This window comes from Balaenoptera musculus, chromosome 2 (assembly GCF_009873245.2).
Source record: "Balaenoptera musculus isolate JJ_BM4_2016_0621 chromosome 2, mBalMus1.pri.v3, whole genome shotgun sequence".
NCBI lineage: Eukaryota > Metazoa > Chordata > Mammalia > Artiodactyla > Balaenopteridae > Balaenoptera > Balaenoptera musculus.
The window spans coordinates 60,146,614-60,164,960 of record NC_045786.1 but is presented as its reverse complement, the minus strand read 5'-3'; the positions used below and the strand labels follow the sequence as shown (position 1 = coordinate 60,164,960).

At 51.1% G+C, this 18,347-nt stretch overlaps 2 protein-coding genes across 8 annotated transcripts; one reads left to right on the top strand and one right to left on the bottom strand.

Moving 5' to 3' along the window:
- The first annotated feature begins 1,012 nt into the window (after positions 1-1,012).
- On the top strand, positions 1,013-8,353 carry MPI (mannose phosphate isomerase). 6 transcript variants are annotated; one of them, XM_036843659.1, is made up of 8 exons: positions 1,013-1,086; positions 1,571-1,698; positions 2,640-2,840; positions 3,888-4,029; positions 4,365-4,547; positions 6,256-6,429; positions 7,119-7,327; positions 7,636-8,353. In XM_036843659.1, the coding sequence occupies exons 1-8, from the start codon at positions 1,071-1,073 to the stop codon at positions 7,852-7,854; spliced, it is 1,272 nt and encodes a 423-aa protein (XP_036699554.1). In that variant the 5' UTR covers positions 1,013-1,070; the 3' UTR covers positions 7,855-8,353. The 6 variants fall into 6 exon arrangements, with proteins under 6 accessions (XP_036699554.1, XP_036699559.1, XP_036699558.1 ...); XM_036843662.1 differs by having other exon boundaries at positions 1,059-1,086; positions 2,624-2,840; positions 7,636-8,351; XM_036843660.1 differs by having other exon boundaries at positions 1,059-1,162; positions 7,636-8,351.
- A 1,155-nt stretch (positions 8,354-9,508) lies between these two features.
- Positions 9,509-15,302, bottom strand: FAM219B (family with sequence similarity 219 member B). Of its 2 annotated transcripts, none has more exons than XM_036843670.1 (5): positions 14,831-15,302; positions 14,540-14,627; positions 13,731-13,808; positions 13,242-13,290; positions 9,509-11,756 (listed from the first exon to the last, which is right to left on the bottom strand). In XM_036843670.1, the coding sequence occupies exons 1-5, from the start codon at positions 15,027-15,029 to the stop codon at positions 11,592-11,594; spliced, it is 579 nt and encodes a 192-aa protein (XP_036699565.1). In that variant the 5' UTR covers positions 15,030-15,302; the 3' UTR covers positions 9,509-11,591. The 2 variants fall into 2 exon arrangements, with proteins under 2 accessions (XP_036699565.1, XP_036699564.1); XM_036843669.1 differs by having other exon boundaries at positions 9,509-11,759; positions 14,831-15,282.
- Between the last annotated feature and the right edge of the window lie 3,045 nt (positions 15,303-18,347).

Here is an 18,347-nt window from a genome sequence, read left to right as displayed (position 1 = left end):
ACGGGAGGAAAGAGGAGGCAGAGTCAGGATTATAGGCCCTTACTCCAGGTTCCCTGGAGCTTTGACTGCTATGCTCCTGGGCCCCTCCAGCTGGCCGCCCTCTTCCTGGGTTGTTGAGTGAGGAGAGCCGTATGTCAGAGCCTTTCTCTCCAGGATATAGCAAGATTACTCCACAGCCAAGGCCAAGCCCAGCCTTCACAATGCAGGACTCCTGGTGACTTCCCTTGACTTCTGTGTGTGTGACTTGTGAACAGCTCAGCCTGGAGGAGAAGCTAGGGTTCTGAGTCCTGCAGTACTTAGGGCAGGGAGAATCAGAGGAGCACCAAGCACTGCCTGCCTGCCTGAGTCCCACATCATCCCATCTCACCCTCCAACAAGCCTGTCAGTCCAGCATTATTATCCCCATTTTACAGAGGAAGAAACTGAAACTCAGATTAAGGGCCTTGCGTGTGACATTTGCCATCATCATCAAGCATCAGTGAGTTCCTGATGAGATCCTAACAATTCTTTGCTCAAACCGGCTAATGAAAACCTGAAGTCGTGACAATAGCCTACGGAGTTCTGCCCATTGCCTTTCCTCTCTAACCACCTCACTTCCACCCTTCCTGCTCACTCTGCTCCAGCCACTCTGGACTGTTTGCTATTTACTCCGTAAAATGCCAGGCACATTTCCACGTTCCCACCTTAGGGCCTTTGTTTTTCCTTCACAAGAATGTAAGCTCTACAAAGGCAAAGTAATCGTCATCTCGTTCTCGGATGTATCTCCAGCCCTCAGAACAGTCCGTGGCATTTAGCAGGTTCTCAATAAATGTGTGCCTGGTGAATGAACAAATAAATGAATACTGAGACCTAAGATTGTGGGCTGGAAGCCTCTGGACTGGAGGGTATTCGTTCTGAGAGGTGGAGGGTGAGAGAGGGATTCGGAGTGCGGGGAGTGGCCACAACAGGCGCACGGGTCTCCGAAAAGGCCCTCGAGAAACTACACTTCCCATGAAGCTCTGGGGGCAGAGGGGCCGAGGGTGCTGCCGGGAAAAGTATACGTGGGCGAAGCCGGGTCTGGTGCTGTGAAGATGGCCGCTCAGAGAGGTGGGCTGTTGGCTGGGGTGCCAGCGAGCGTGGGGGTGGGTCGCGTCCTCGGACCCTTCCCGACCTGATATGCCAGGTAGAACCCACCCGCGGAGCTCTGCGGAAGGATGGATGGGCGCCGGGCAGAGGAGGGGGCACCTGCGATGGGAATTGAGCCGTTATTGCAGCCCTCGAAGAAGGGTCTTGAGGGGAGGGGGCTGCGCGTGGGTTACTTCGAGACCCGGTGCGGTGGAAATAGATTCCTCCCACTCCCTCCCCGTCACCTTAACGCAACTATCTGCCTCACGTCAGCAGAAGATCTTTACTGCCCGTCTTAGAGATGGGAACATCGAGGCCTGCAGAAGGGTCTCAACTAACAACCTACAAACTCCTTATTTGACTCTATCCCCCAGACAGAACCCTCAGCTAGGGTGTAGTTTCCCCGGGACAGGAGGGTCAGGCCTCAGGAGTGGAGTGGAAACTGACGCTCTGTCTGTACCCCCAGTATTCCCACTTTCCTGTGTGGTGCAGCAGTATGCCTGGGGGAAGATGGGTTCCAACAGTGAAGTGGCTCGGCTGCTGGCTAGCAGTGACCCACTGGCCCAGATCTCAGAGGACAAACCATATGCAGAGGTGAGACCCGGGCTGTATTTTAGCCTACTTTACCAGCAGGTGGGATCAAGGTACTCCTCCACTCAAGGGGCCCCAGGCAAGTCATGTGAATCAGCTGGGAAGGGAAGACAGGAAAGAGAGAGGAGGCCTCCTTGCCTTTTCAGATCTGTGCAGGTTGATGAACCCACATGGTAGCACCAGAAGAAGTGAGGTTTTGTCATAATAGACTGGAATTTGCCAAGAACTGTCAGCACTTACTGACTTTTATTTTATTTTATTTATTTATTTATGGCTACATTGGGTCTTCGTTGCTGCGCGGGCTTTCTCTAGTTGCGGCGAGCGGGGGCTACTCTTCGTTGCGGTGCACAGGTTTCTCATTTCGGTGGCTTCTCTTGTTGCGGAGCACGGGCTCTAGGCGCGCGGGCTTCAGTAGTTGTAGCTCGCGGGCTCTAGAGCGCAGGCTCAGTAGTTGTGGCGCACGGGCTTAGTTGCTCCGTGGCATGTGGGATCTTCCCAGACCAGGGATCGAATCCACATCCCCTGCTTTGGAGACGGATTCTTAACCACTGCACCACCAGGGAAGTCCCAGCACTTACTGAATTTTAATTCAGCCCTCCGTGACAATTAAAATTTTTACTTTGACTAAGTTTGACATTTTTAATAACCTAAAATATATATTTTTCCTGCCCATTTAGTAGAGAAAAAGCCAAAGCACAGGAAGGCTTAGCCTCTACTTCTGAGACTAGAATAAATGAATGTTAACCCCTCACAGAGCCACCTCAGAGTCAGAGCTCTGCTGCCCTCATGTATGTCTCTGATGGTATGAGCATTTATACCCAGTCTTGGGAGTCCCATTTCAGAACTTAGCTGCCCTGTGGGGAGCACAGGGTAACGGATTGGGGCAGGCCAGTGGGTGGTGCCAGCTTCTTCCTTTTTCCCTCCCAAGTTTCCTGTTTTTACAGCTGTGGATGGGGACCCACCCCCGGGGAGATGCCAAGATCCTTGACAACAGCATCTTGCAGAAGACCCTAGGCCAGTGGATTGCTGAGAACCAGGACTGCTTGGGTTCGAAAGTCAAGGACACCTTTAATGGCAAGCTGCCCTTTCTCTTCAAAGTGCTCTCAGTTGAAACGGCCCTGTCTATCCAGGCACACCCTAACAAGGTACAGGATCAGGGTAGGGCACAGAGGTCAGGGTAGAGAAGAACTTATGTCAAGGCCCTCCCACAACTTTTACTGCTGCTTTTACCCTGCCCATGCCAGGCTCCAGCCCCAAATTAAATCCAAGCCTGTCAACTCCCAATTTAGCTCTGCCAAGCTGATTGCTGGTGACACATGTGGCAGCTAAGTTTAAGTGGACAGCTGACCAGCCTGTGCCAGGGGAGCTTCTCCATGCTTGTTCCTGGGCTCCCCTCAGCCAACCCAGGACTATTCGTATCTGCCATTTTTCCACCTGGCTCTCTCAAAGAGTTTACCTTCCAAAGCAGGGCAAGTACCCTAGTCATTGCCTCAGCTCCACTCCCATGTCTTTCTGCACAAGCCCGTGAGTCGCAGCCTAAGCATTTGTCTGTCCAAACTCCTCATTTCTAGATGAGCAAAGTAAGACCCAGAGAAGAGAGGGATTTACCCAAAGTCACACAGCTTGTTAGTGTCAGAGCTTGGCTTGGTGTTTGGGTTTCCTGATTCGCAGTCCTTTTTTTTTTTAATTTTTCTTTATTTATTTATGGCTGTGTTGGGTCTTCGTTTCTGTGCGAGGGCTTTCTCTAGTTGTGGCAAGCAGGGGCCACTCTTCATCGCGGTGCGCGGGCCTCTCACTATCACGGACTCTCTTGTTGCGGAGCACAGGCTCCAGATGCGCAGGCTCAGTAGTTGTGGCTCACGGGCCCAGTTGCTCCGCGGCATGTGGGATCTTCCCAGACCAGGGCTTGAACCCGTGTCCCCTGCATTGGCAGGCAGATTCTCAACCACTGCGCCACCAGGGAAGCCCTCGCAGTCCTCTTAAAGCCTGCCCCACCTCTCCCCCAGAGTTGGTCCACGTGCCTGCCTTGGGTTGGCTGAGCCCTGAGTTTCTGAATTATGCCTTGACTGGGCTCAGTGCCAGAGGTAGGAAGCTGACTGGGGAGTGTCGAGAGCAAGGTCTGGGTGAGATTGGTGTCTTCCTAGATGATGGCTGCACCTTAACCATTCTCCTCTTCCCTGGCTATGCCACAGGAGCTGGCAGAGAAGCTGCACCTCCAGGCTCCACAGCACTACCCCGATGCCAACCATAAGCCAGAGATGGCGATTGCCCTCACCCCCTTCCAGGGCTTATGTGGCTTCCGGCCAGTTGAGGAGATTGTGACCTTTTTGACAAGTAAGTTTGGGCAAAATGCTGAGAGCATGCATATTGGCCTAGGATGCATGGGCAGCCCAGGGCAGAGCTGGAACAGTGGCAGAGAACAGAGGCTGAATGTCACAGGAACTGAGGAGCTGGTTGACCTCATGAATTCTTGACACTCCGAGGGCAGGCCCATGAGACCAGGCTCGGGTGTGATTGCTGAGGGTTGGTGGTGAGCAGTCGCTTTTCACTGCAAAGCTTGCCTGGCTCCTTGGTTAGGGATGAGATGGGGAGGCCTCCTCCAGCTTCCCACTTTTGCCGGTTCCATCTTAACCATTCCTGATATGGGCCCTGGCCTGACCTTCCTGCAGAGGTGCCCGAGTTCCAGTTTCTAATTGGAGATAATGCAGCAACACAGCTGAAGCAGAGCCTGAGCCGTGACTCCCAGGCTGTGGCCTTTGCTCTGCGGAGCTGTTTCTCCCACCTGATGAAGAGTGAGAAGAAGGTAGTGGTGGAGCAGCTCAACCTGTTGGTGAAGCGGATCTCCCAGCAAGGTAGGTGTCTCAGGCCTGGGTGCAATGCCCCGTCCTGGACCCCTGGCACAGACACTAGGCTGTGGGGATAGGGTTCTCAACCCCTTTGTTCAAGTAGAACACCAAAACGGGCCTGACTTAGATGGCCTGTTAGTGACTTAGCATTTCTTTCCCAGTCTTTGTGGAACAAGGCCCTAGGTTGAATGCTGCTTCTAGCTGTTCTCCATGGAGGGTTTTATACTTTGGGGCTAGAGAGCAGGAAGGAGATGAAGGGATCCTCTCTCTCCTCCAAAGGCCTGAAGTCCAGAGCTCTCAATCAGTAGATCTTTCCTTAAATACCTGCTCTGTGCCCAACCTTGTGCTAACTAAGGAGAGTTCAGGAAATGACTGTGATGGGTATGGTTGTGTCACCTTTGGGTTGGAGAGTCAATACAAGCAGTGAAAAACAAGGCAGAATGGACTCTCTGCTAGGAGCTTATATGGCACATGTGATGAGGCCCCAGCTCCTTTTCCAGGCAAGCCCAGAGCTCTTCTGGTTCTGTTTCTACCCATTTCCCCTACTACCTTTGACCCACACGGAACTATTTATTTTACCCAAGCATATCCTACGTTTTGTTTTGTTTTTTACTGTCTTCTCTGCTTGCATGCCTCTCCCTTTAGGGCTTCTTGCACTTACAGCAGAGCTGATTACTTCTGCTCAGAGCTCCCATAACACCCCGTTCATACGTCAGGTATAGCCCTTAACACCTGTGAGTAGATATCATCACATGCACACCTGTTAAAACTGGAGTTTTCTCTAGGCCAGGGACCCGTCTCCTTGACCTTCGTGTGTCCCCACAGTGCTTAGCACAAAGTAGGCATTCAGCATGTCTCTGTATGAAGACTCGAAACAACCCTCCAATCCAGACCAACTGGTCTCTTCATTGTGGCACTGACACACTCTGCTTTTACTTAGAGACACCCTCCCCCTTCTCTCCACAGTCAAGGAAGCCCAGCTCACCACCCTCCCCTCCTCCCCCCAGTTCCCAAGAAGCCTTCCGCCACCACTCTAGCTCAGGCTGAGCTCATCTCCCCTGCTCAGCCTCCAGGACACATTTTGGCCCTTGGTTGCATCCTGCCTCATGCTATCTGGGGTGACCAACCATCTCAGTTTGCCTGGGACTGAGTGATTTTCAGTGTTAAGGGAAAGGCCTGGGCTAACTGGGACAGTTCGTCACCCCACATGGAACCCTTGGGTTATCTCCTAACTAGATTTTAAACTCCTAGAGCAGAGGTTGTCAACCAGGGGACACTGGCAGTCTGGAGACATTTTTGGTTGTCAAACCCAGGTTTGGGGTGCCAGTGGTATCTCGTGGGTGGAGGCCAGGGATGCTACTGAACATTCTGCAATGCACAGGACAGTCCCCACAACAAAGAATTACCTGTCCCCAAATGTCAATAATGCTGAGGTTGAGAAACACTGTCTAAAAGGACTACAGTCTAGCCCTTTTAGTGCCTAGTAGGGTGGTGGGCATATAGATAGTCAAAATGGGGAAAACGGCCATCTGTGTAGGCTGGAATATCAAGGAATGCTGGCCCCCAAAGGGTGGGGGATGTGACTAGGAGAATATGCCCACCAGTTTCTGGATTCCTTGGGTAGGATCTTCTCCAGGACTCTCCTTGGCCAAGGTGGGGCTGTGAACACCGCTGAGGGTTCCTAAGTGGCCTTGGGGTGCTCTGTGACCCTCAGTGGCTGCTGGAAACAACATGGAGGACATCTATGGGGAACTCTTGCTGCAGCTGCACCAGCAGTACCCAGGTGATATCGGATGCTTTGCCATCTACTTCCTGAACCTGCTTACCCTGAAGCCGGGGGAGGCCATGTTTCTGGAGGCCAACGTGCCCCATGCCTACCTGAAAGGAGGTGAGCCGCATTTCAGCAGTGAGCCCCACTGCCATCCGCCTCAGGCCTTGTTTCCCCGCCTGGACAAGATAGGAAGGGGTGGTCGAGGAGACCACTTTTAAAGTCCTATCCAGCTCTGACCTCCCAGGGTTCCTGGGGTCAGCAGGGAAGTGACCAATAGGGATGATGAATGCCAGCTTGAGTTGGACACTGCTTGGATCCTCACACCACCCCTGTGAGGTCATGATGCTCTCATGTTAAGACCTGTCAATATGTGTGGGAACCACAGTTTGAGTCCAGGCTATATTGGATCAAGGCCATTGTTCTCTTCCCTGCCTTCACATGTCTGTCCTGTCTTCGCAGAGATTTTATGTTAAAAAACACATTGCCGCAGAATGGTGTCACATTTTGACTGTTGGCCGTTTATCCACTCGTGGACAGGATTCTGTGGTAGAAGGGGAGAATACAAAGTCTCCAGAGGGTTGGGGCTCCTCCAGGGGATAACATGACTCCCCTTGACAATGGTGGGTGATGTGTCACCTGTTTTGGTATCTGTTATCTTAGCCCATTCTCACAGAAGACGCAATTCACACATTTTTACCTAATTCTACAGGGAGCTCATGGCACTCAAGTTAGAAGGCCCTGCCCTGGAGAGCCAAATTCCAAGGCATCCTTCATTAGCTTACCACATGACAACTGTCTGTCCCCAGACTGCGTGGAGTGCATGGCATGTTCAGACAACACGGTGCGTGCTGGCCTGACACCTAAGTTCATCGATGTGCCAACTTTGTGTGAAATGCTCAGCTATATCCCCAGCCCCAGCCAGGACAGGCTCTTTCCTCCAGCATGGAGTCAGGAAGACCCCTACCTCTCTATCTATGATCCCCCCGTGCCAGACTTCACCGTTATGAAGATGGAGGTGAGTGACGGCTATCGTGGGTGTTTTTTGTGTGGCATGAAGAACGCTGGTAAGGGCCACAATGTGGAGTATACCTGGGGCTGGGTTTCCTTTCCGCCAAGCTCACGTCGTGGGAGAATGGCCACAGGGCCTGTCTGTGGCTCTCTGCACCAGGGACCAGACAAGGGCCTCCGTGCTGACAAAAGCCTGAGCCGTGGGGGAGAAGGCGGCAGAACTCTCCCTCTCACTGTCCTTGGGGCTGTCCCGGGACCCCTGTGAGCTAACAGCGGCTCAGACCCTGCTCCATCTTGCTGTTTCTTTCTGCCCAGGTGCCTGGCTCCGTCACTGAATACAGGGTCTTGGCGCTGGACTCTGCCAGTATCCTCCTGGTGGTGCAGGGGACAGTGACAGCCAGCACCCGCACAGCCCAGGCCACGATCTCCCTGAAGCGTGGCGGGGTGCTCTTCATTGGGGCCAACGAGAGTGTCTCACTGAAGCTCACGCTGCCTGAGGACCTGCTGATGTTCCGTGCCTGCTGCCTGCTGTAGAGGCCACAGCCTTCCTGGCTCTTCTCTGCCAGTCACCCTACGTCCTGGCCAGCCTCACCTCCTCAGGCCCAGCCCAAATCGCTTCCCTGTTCCGGGCTCTTTGGGTACACCCTGAAAGAGCTCGGGTAGAAGAGCTTGAAGTCAGTGACTCCTGAGCAGGCCTAGGCTGAACCGTCTTCTTCCTGGTAGGAGGGGCCCACGTGAGAACTGAGGGCTGATACTCCCCTTGTATTCTTGCCACCCTTGAGCCAGGCTCTCCCGCACGAAGCGGCAGCTCTGTTCCAGCCTATAGCATTAGGCAGGCTGGTGAAATCTATGATTAGCTCAGCATCAGTCACGGCAAGATAGGTAATTAATTTGGAAGAACAGCGTTCTGGCCCTGGGACTGCCCATTTTCCTCAGTGCAGAGAAGGAGGGAAAAGGGTAGGCCTGTGGACTAATGCTGCTCTGTCAAAGCAATTAAAGATCACCTGTGTTGAGGCCTTTGGGCTAAAGAGCACTCAGCCTTTTCCATTCCAGTCCCTGAAGCGGGCTGAAAGAGCCCTCCCTGGATGTTGTCCAGTTTTTGCTTTATTCCTGTTTCAGACAGCTTCCTGAGGTAGGCAGGCTAGACTCCAGAGACCTTTTAAAGGAAGGTGTGGGAGAGATAGCCTGCTGTAGCCTCAGCTGCAGAGCTTGCAGGCAAACCTTGGGCCCTCCAGCCCTGCAGACAGTGGAAGATGGGTCTAAAGAAAGGCATTGTCAGTGCAGAGGTTCTTCTCTCCAGTGCTTTAGTTGGCTTTAGGGCAGGGATCATCAGGCTAAGGCCAGCAGGCTGGATCTGGCCACACCCTTTCATGTACATACTGTCCAGCTCCATTCAGGCTACAATGGCAAAGTTGAGTAGGTGCACCGAACTGTATGGCCTGCAAAGCCAAATGTACTGACTGGCCCTTCACAAAGGTTGTCAACCACTTCTCTAGAGCACATTCAGTCACTAGATACAGGGACTAAAGGACAGGACAATCTAATTAGTGTTGTGAAGAGAAATCAAGCTACTTTTTTTCTACGTTGGCAGGAAGTACCTATGAGGGCATCTACTCTCCCTGTGCCTACCCTCTAGAGGTGGGACACACCCAGGAGGTTGCACAGCTGTGTGTTTTGCCACTGAAGTTTCTGACTAGCAGTCTTAGATGCTATCACCCCAGACTAAGCAGAGACCCAGGCTAGTGGCTCCTTCCTGTAGGTAAGGGATTAATCTCACACAAAAGAATCTTTCTGGGCTGCTGCCCACACTAGACCTGTAAAATGGAATTCCAGGAAACTACCTTCAAAAAAGTTGTAGCCAATCTGTTCGGCTTTTTTTGGCTTCCAGTAAATTTTCTTCAGCTGAAAAAAAAAAAACCCTGAAAAGCAAAACAAAACCTGGGAAGAAAGGGTCTGCCAAAGGGAATTCATTCTAAAGAGAAGTGATATGCAAAGGCCTATTCCATCCATGGTCCCCAATGAGCAGGCCTGAAAACGAGGCCTATTGGGAACAAGAGAAAGGAGAGGCAGTCCTCAGAACAGTTGGGGCTATTAGGCTATTTCTTCATTTCAGAATTCAGAAGGGGCAATGACCGTAGTCTAGGCCTTTGTTAAAAATCCTATTGCAACACAGAGACTCAGGCTCAACTAGCATGATTGTATTTATTCTTACAAACTTACAGAGCTATAGAAGCCTAAGCCAAGAGTTCTGTAAACACCATACAGTACTACTCCCATCTGTGAGGTAAGCCTGAATACCTCCCTGTCTCCTCGGAGTGCTGTCACCTGCAAAACACCCAGCACTTTTAATTAAGGCAGTCTGGTTCTAGACACCTTGGTGCCTTTATTCGTGACATTAGGCTTTATTCGTGACATTCGTGGCTTCTAGCTCCAAGCAATCGACCATTTCTACCCTTCCTTGCTGTACAATGTTCCTGCAACTTTTTCTGCGAAGGTAATGCCTTCCACACAGGGTCAACCAGCTCTGAAACATTCCGGGGAGAGGTGCAGCCAAATACACCAGTGGCTTTATAACAGCAACCACCGGAGGGCCTTGTTCTTGGGGTCCTGCTGCCATCCTCACCCCCAGCAGCTGTCAAACACTCAGGCTACTCTGTCCTAACCAAATGAAGCAACAGACTGGGCAAGTTCCCAAGTTGGGGCCACACCTCAATCCTGACTACCCTACCCCTTAGGCTGGGAACCCTGTCCACTCCCATTCAGTCCCATTTGGTTTTAGGTAAGGCCAAAAAAAAAGAGAACCACTAAAAAATTAAATTCCATAGAGAGGTCTGGTATAGCAAGAGATGCTATCTACTGGGGGTCACAGGGGAGATTATGCCGGCCTTTTGGTGTGTTCAAACTGGGGACTGAAAGAGGCTGTATTGCACCCAGAGGTTTACTGTAAAGCCCAATCCTGAGTATCCACTGTGAGGCCCATGCTGTCTGTGGTCAGAGGAATCTGGATGCAACAGAATGGCTTTCCCTAAGGTGAAGGGAGGCCCTCTGCAATGGCAAGATTATTTCCTCAGGTGGGGGCCGTGGGAGCTTTCACAGGTCCCTCCTCCTCATCCCATCTGTGAGCCTCTGTCTCTGTCAAAGCCCACATATCTGCACCAGTATACTTCTCACCCATTGCTGCTCCTCAAGTGTAAAAAGTTAAACAAATAGGGGAATTCCCTGGCGGTCCAGTGGTTAGGACTCCGCGCTTCCACTGCAGGGGCCTGGGGTTCATCCCTCCCTGGTGGGGGAACCAACATTGCCACAAGCCGCGGTGCGGCCGGGGTGGGGGAAAAAAAAAAGTTAAAACAAATTGGGAAGGCACCTAACTACTCCTGCAGCTCCCTCTGCTGGTAAGCAAAAAGTGCAGGCTTCCGGGGCGAGCTCCAGAACCTTCACCCAACCTTAGCTCAAGGACTGGGTGAAGATACTAGCTAAGACCAAGGTGAAGAATGGCAACCAAGGGAAGACAAATAAATTTTGTCTACACAGTAGAGCAGTTTTTCTCTAAGGATGGACGGACCAAGTTACTAAGCTCACCCAGACAGTTGGACCAGATGGGAATGCTCTGCTTCCAGGGATTCTGGAAGCCTTGATCAAGTTGTGCCATTAAGCAACCTGCTGTACAGTCAAACAGGAACAACTGGAAGAGGGCCAAAGGGCCCTGCTTTATGTTCCTTTGAAGGTCAAACAGGTAACCCATCTTGGAGCTAGGAAGAGGAGAAGAGCACATGGAATTTCTTGAACTGGATTGGTCCCAAATAGTTAAATTCTTTTTCAAAGACTCCCAGCTGCAAGCCATAAAGTGCTGTTCTCTGCCTCCACACAACACCATCCAGCATAGCCTGGGCGCAGAAGCTCTCCTTTCCCCTCTATAGGGCATGGTGACAAATACCACTCAAGATATCTGCAAGTTTTTCTCTTAGCCAACTTTGTCACTCACCGTAAGAACCAGAATTCCTCTGTTCCTCCCCTTACTAAAGTGGTTTCTCCAAACTCTACTCCAACAGCAGAGGAAAACTGCAGAATTCCACCTATCCCCTATGGCCCAGGTGGGGGCCTCTGGCCTGAGAAGCACCAGGTATGGGGTAACTGCGGTCACTGACTTTCCCAGAGGGTCAGTGTCTCCAGTGATTCTGGGGTTGACAGCAGTTCCCACTGCACTGTGACCAATGAAGGGCCAACAGGACTCTGCAGGCATGGTGAACAGGGCCCATCTTAGGGGGTTATGTCTACTGGAGGGTACAGAAGGAAGCATCCCTAAGACAGCACCAGCAGCAGGAGCATGTTGAGGAGGTCATAGGCTTGGGGGGAATGAGGTCCAAGTCCTCATCATCTGGAATCTCATCCAGGTGGTACCCATCCTGGAGCAGCTGCCGGCTCACATCCTGGTTCACCTGCTAAGAGCAGGAGAGGAGAGAACTATAAGCCAGGCTACAAGGCAGAAATAACTGCTGCCCAAAAGGCAGACCCACATTTCCTTACTATGCATGCTCCACCCTCAGGCCAAGGCCACACAACCCTGGATTACAGGAGGAAGTGCCTCACCCAGCAGGGAGGGACATCCAGGGGCCTGAGCCAGTACTATCCAGGCTGCATTGTCACTAGCCCCCAGGGAAGCTGCCCTCACTAAAGAATCCTGAGAAAGCTGATATAAATATCAGATTACAGATTATGTTTGAAAGTCAAGCCCTGACCATTCCCACTGGGAACCCAGGTTGGTCCCTATGAAGGCTGAAGAATATGGAACAATGATACCAGAACAATCGGGTAGAAGGGTAGAGGAATATGGGTTAGAGTTGAATGGGGTGGGGAACAGCTTTTTCTGCACTGCCAGTTAGACATGTCATCCTTTGATGCCAACAGAGCTCATTCCTTGCAAAGTGGAACCTGTCAGCCCGGCTTCACCAATTCCACTGAGCAGAAGGAAAAATGAGACTGCAGAGTGTAGGACTTTCTCTGGTTCTTGGCTAATTTTTTTTTCTTTTTTTTTAAACAATCTTAGGCACCCAGATGTTCAAGGAGGATACAATTTTCAAACTGCCTGTATTCTCTGGCAGAAACTCAGGGGGCGGCCAAGGGTTTCCAGGAGAATAAGGAAGAAATACCAGTGGTATACAGTCAGGTCCCCAGCACTTCATCTCTGTCAAAGGCAGTAAGCCGCACATGCCAGAACTTTACGTCCCCATGTTTCTGTCTGGGCCAGTCACTCTGGAAACTGTCCAGAAGTCCAGCCCAGGAGTATCTATCTCTGTCTCAGTTCCCATAGATGGAACAACTGAAGGAACAGAAGTTGGCCTGGAAGAAAGCAAGCTTGGAGGAGGATGGCCAGGGCAGGGACAGGAATGCTAATCTCAGATAAAAGACAATCAAAAGAAGGGAGACTAGAATTACTGTGTGACACTGGAGGCAGGACTAGGACCACTAAGTCCAAGCTGCAGGAGACACTTCCAATTAACAAGGAAGACTTCTCTACGATCTACCTGAATTGTGTGTGCCGGTGGGGGAAGATAGGCAGCAAGGTTTCTTGAAGGTAGTACTCACTACTCACTACCCAATTACAAGAAGCATTCAAACAAGCAGAGGATGGTAAACACTTAGCTGGGATTTATCAAGAGGATTCCTTTTCTAAGTGGTGGCCTGGATTAGAAGACTAGTGAGGTCATTTCCATCCCTAAGGGTCTATGGTCTCCTGGACTTTCAACAGCGCTCCTCAGACACCTAAACTTCTGCTGGGGGAAGAGGGCAGAGTAGAAGATTGGAGAACAGACTGGAAGTCTAGCACAGTGCCATGCATACAGCAGGAACCAGACAAGCATTTGGCAGTGGCAGTGACACTGCCTGCAGCCTGGCCCCACCACAGAAAGGTGCTCTGGACTTGCCTCTGCAGAGGAATACCCGGAGGAGTATCTGGATTCCAGCTCCCCATCACTAGGAGAAAAGGAAGACAGTCAGTTCGGGGAGATGCCCGTGGAGCACAGCTACAAATGGCAAGGTGCACAGCATGCAAAGGGGTCTGGAGGACTTGTGAAGCAAAGACCACACACCATAGAACTCAAACCCATAATCTGCCATGAGTATAAATGGCTCCTTCCATTGGCTCCAGCAGGGACAGGGTCACTGTCACTAACAGTGCAGACATAATAGGGCAGGATGACTCCCCCAGACAAGGTTGGTGCTTCAAATCCAAGAGCAGCAAGATCACCTATGAGTCCTCTAAGCAAGCCATCCTGGGAAGAGATAGTGCTCTGAAGCAGCAGCCCTGGAACATGCACAAAAGGTCTTGGAAGAGACAGGGAATAAGCGAAGCAAGTGATCTGAAATTTTACCCAAGTCACTCCCCAAGGGGTATTTTCAAGGAGGGCACTCACCTGTCAGAGTCGAGGGACACCAGGTTTTCATCTGGACTCTGACTAAGAGCAGTATAGCCCTTGTTAAACTTCACTGACCTGAGGGGAGATGGGGGGGACAGACCAAGCATAGATGAAACGCCAGCATTTCACAGGGAAAGCCAGAGTCCTCGCCCTTATGGGAAAAAAAAAAACAAACTGCACTACTCCTGACTTGCCTTCTGTCTGGACAGCCACCACTGCCTGCACAGCCACCACTGCCTGCCATGTATCTGGCCACAGCTCCTCAGAATGTGCATGTCCCCACACCACTCCCCCTGCTGCTCCCGAGCAAAAGCACACCTCCTCTTTCATGAAGCAGGAAAAGCCCCATCTCCCCACCTTATTTAACCAGAGAACAGAAAAACCAAAGTCCTTAGACAAATTCCTTCACCTGCTTTAGCTCTTTGTAAAAGAGGCCCTGGATAAGGTCCCATCCAGCCCTCAGAGTTTACCGTTCTGTTAAGAAAAAAATACAGCCCTGGCTGTTTCCACACTGCTCTCCATCCTCACTCCTGGGGACCCCAGCCACTATGCTCCCCCCTAATTTAGACAGTGAATGATCCTAGGCACTGACGAAAACTCTTATTCCAAAGCTCCTTCCCTGACGCCATCACATCCTGGAAGGGAAAGACAAGGTCGTTCCTCTTCCCCTTTTAAAACAGTGAACCGGACAGGTTGGCCTCAGGGGCATCACTAGCTGGGCCTTAAGCGTGGGTGCTCTGTCTCCCAGACTACACTAAGGCCTTCTCTGGAAACGCTTGCACAGAGGAGGTGGCGCCTGCTGAGACCTTTTCCCTGAAGAGTCGGGGCGGTTCGGCGCGGCCCCCAGCATGCGTTTTCTCCGCAGAACTGCCTTAGCCAGGTCCCGGTGCTTCTCTGGAAGTCAAAGGGACCGGGTCAGCGGGCTGTTCCCCACTCCGCCGTGCCTCCCAAACGCCAGGAGCCCGCTCTCCGAACAGACTTCCGGGTGCGGGAGCGGGCTGTAGGAGCCCCTCCGGGGTCGCCCCAGCGGCGCTCCGGAGCCCGCCCGGGACGCGGCAGCCCGCCCAAGCAGAGACCCCTCATCGGGCCGCACTCACGCAGCTTGGCCTGACTGGAAGGCGCGCGCGCCACCATGTACGGCCCCCGCTTCTCCACAGCCGCCGGGGTCCGCTCCCCCAGCCAGGGGACTCCAATGCCGCTTCGCTCGGTGGGCGGCCCCGCAGCTCCGGTTCCGCTGGGCCGGGGTGCCGGGTGAGACGCCCTCACCACAGGCCCGCTGGGCTCCGCGGTCGCCATCGCCTGGCCACGCCCCGCCGAGTCGCGGAGCCCCGCCTCCTGGCTAACCAGCCGTCAGCCGGGAGAGAGGCGGTCCCTCCTCGAGCAAGATGGCGGCGCGCAGGTGTGGATCGTAAGCGCCCGAATTTTCTGGTCGCGCCTGCTTCAGGGTTGGCTCAATTGTTCCGCCCTTCTGGGGGCTGGATTGTTTCAGTCCCTCTTTTCTAGCACCCTGCGGTGCTCGTAGTCGGCCTGAGCCTGGGGATGTCAAGCCAAGTTATGTCTCTAGTCGAAATTAAATATCGATATTTCTGAGGGGCTGCGGGTGCGCGCCCTCAGACTCAGAGCCCGTTAGGCCCTGGCGCGCACGCGCTCCCCGCAGTGTTTCCGCACAGGTCCTCTCGCCACAGCCGGAGCTCCCCAAGGGCGGAGCGGGGAGGGGCTGGATTGAACCGAAAAGAGCGGTATGACAAAGGGAGGTATTAGCTCCCGTCTCTACAAAAGGAAACAGGATAGAGAGAAAGGTTCAAGGACCTTGTGGAGGTCACACAAACTAGAGGCAGTGCCTTGGTAACGCCAAACCTTCGTTATTTCCAACACCACGCTGTGCCCGAGACCTTGGATGAGACCTGACTTTCTCTAGGCCTCAGTTTCCACATTTTTTAAAAAATTATTATTATTTATTTATTATTTATTTTTGGCTGTGTTGGGTCTTTGTTTCTGTGCGAGGGCTTTCTCTAGTCGCGGCAAGCAGGGACCACTCTTCATGGCGATGCGCAGGCTTCTCACTATCGCGGCCTCTCTTGTTGCGGAGCACAGGCTCCAGACGCGCAGGCTCAGTAGTTGTGGCTCACGGGCCTAGTTGCTCCGCGGCATGTGGGATCTTCCCAGACCAGGGCTCGAACCCGTGTCCCCTGCATTGGCAGGCAGATTCTCAACCCCTGCTCCACCAGGGAAGCCCATCCACATTTTAAAATGGAACCAACGTCACTACCTGTCTTACAGTGATAAACAAGGACAAAATAGGACTTGGAAAGAAGAGCAAAAGTGCGTTGTGTTTGGGACTTCCCTAGTGGTCCAGTGGTTAAGACTCCACGCTCCCAATGCAAGGGACCGGGTTCCATCCCTGGTCAGGGAACTAGATCCCCGATGCGTGCCAGGCAACTAAAGATCCCACAGGCAGCAACGACGATCCGGCGCAGCCAAATAAATAATAACTATTAAGAAAGAAAGAAAGTGCGCTGCGTTTGTGTGCGTCGGGGCATGGAGCTGTCATGGCTCTTGACGTTTCTGGACCCCAAGGGATGTGCTTGTGGCTGGCTGGAAAGTAGCTCCAGGTCCTTGTAGTAATTGCCAAATCTCACGAAGCTGTCCCAAGGTGAAGTTATTAGCTTCCACAGGGTAGGTCAACAGTGTGCAACTTATGAACCCCCAGGGCCACCCAGAGAGTTGAGCAGGAGTATGCCGCAGACAGGATAAGAGGAAAGGACTAAATTTTTTGAAAAATCAGAAGCGCAAAGGAATGCTATTTTGGTAGATTCCACCGCTGTTTTTGACCTCCAGAAACAGCAATTTCATGTGGCTCAACTTAATATTTAATCCTCCTGACCTCCCAATGAAGCACTGTTACTCCCATTAAGCAAATGAGGCTTAGATTTGGTCAAACTCACCAGTTAAGTGGTAAACCTGGAATTTGTTATTTATTATGTTTTTATATTTTTTTGAATTTTATTTATTTTTTTATACAGCAGGTTCTTATTAGTTATCCATTTTATACATGTTAGTGTATATATGTCAATCCCAATCTCCCAATTCATCACATCTGCATCTATTGAGATGATAATACAATTTTCATCCTTTTATTTTGTTAATGTGATGTTCATTAAGTCCCCTACATACAACCAAGTTCTGTTTTGAGAACGTATTTGTAAGTCCAATTTGTTCATAAGTCCAACAAAGCTAGCCTAGGTAGCCAACTAACACAATTGGCTATATAGTACTGTACTGTAATAGGTTTATAGTATTTTTCACACAAATAATACATAAAAAACAAACACAAATATAAAGAAAACATTTTAAATCTTAAAAGTAAGTACCTTGAAAAGTATGCCAGACACGTGAACTAACTCAAGTGATTGGACATACGAACGCACGTTCGCATCTTTGAAAGTTCACAACTTGAAGGTTCGTATGTAGGGGACTTACTGTATCATGTTGATTGATTTGTGGATATCGAACCATCCTTGAATTCCTGGAATAAATTCCACTTGATAATATTGTATGATACTTTAAATATATTGTTGAATTCTGTTTCCTACTATTTTGTTGAGGATCTTTGCATCTGTGTTCATCAGGGGTGAATTTTTTATCCTGCTACTTCTTTCTGAGGTTCTCTTTCCCCATCTCACTAGGCTTCAGATTCTACCTTTTGACTTTTCCTATTATTGGTAGAGCACAGATAACTGACAAATGGAGCCTATGAATCTGTGGGTCTTTCTGGGTTTCCAGGTCACCAGCCCCACCTTAATCCCCACATTAATTCATGTCATCTCCCTCGAGGGAAGAGATATTTCCTGATCCTCATAGCATCCTCATATGGTACTGTCATACCTACTTCACATATATATAAGGAAAGTGACAGTCACAGGGATTAACTGATTTGCCAAAGGCCACAAAGTTGTATAGGTAAGAGTTGAATCCTTATTTGCCTCAAAGGCCTGACCTATTTTTATACATCAGGTGTATGTCTTTAATGTTATGGACTGAATTGTGCCCCCACTCACCCAAATTCATATGTTGAAGCCCTAATCCCCAATGTGCCTTTATTCAGAGCTAAAGCCTTTAAGGGGGTGATTAAGGTTAAATGAGGTCATAAGGGTGGAGCTGTAATCCAATAGGACTGGTGTCCTTATAAGAAAAGAGACACCAGGGAATTCCCTGGCAGTCCAGTGGTTAGGACTCTGCACTTCCACTGAAGGGGACACGGTTCAATCCCTGGTCAGGGAACTAAGATCCTGCATGCCATGCAGTGTGGCCAAAAAAAAAAAGAGACACCAAAGATGTGTGCACACAGAGAAAAAGCCCTTGTGAGGACACTGAGAGAAGGCAGCTCTCTGCAAGCAAGGCAGACAGTCTCATCAGAAACCAACCCTGCTGGCACCTTGATCTTGGACTTCCAGCCTCCAGAATTGTGAGAAATAAATTTGGTTTTTTTTTTTCTTTTTTTTGGCCACACAGCTTTCAGGATCTCAGTTTCCCAACCAGGGATGGAACCTGGGCCACGGCAGTGAAAGTGCCGAATCCTAACCACTAGACCACCAGGGAACTCCTAAATTTCTG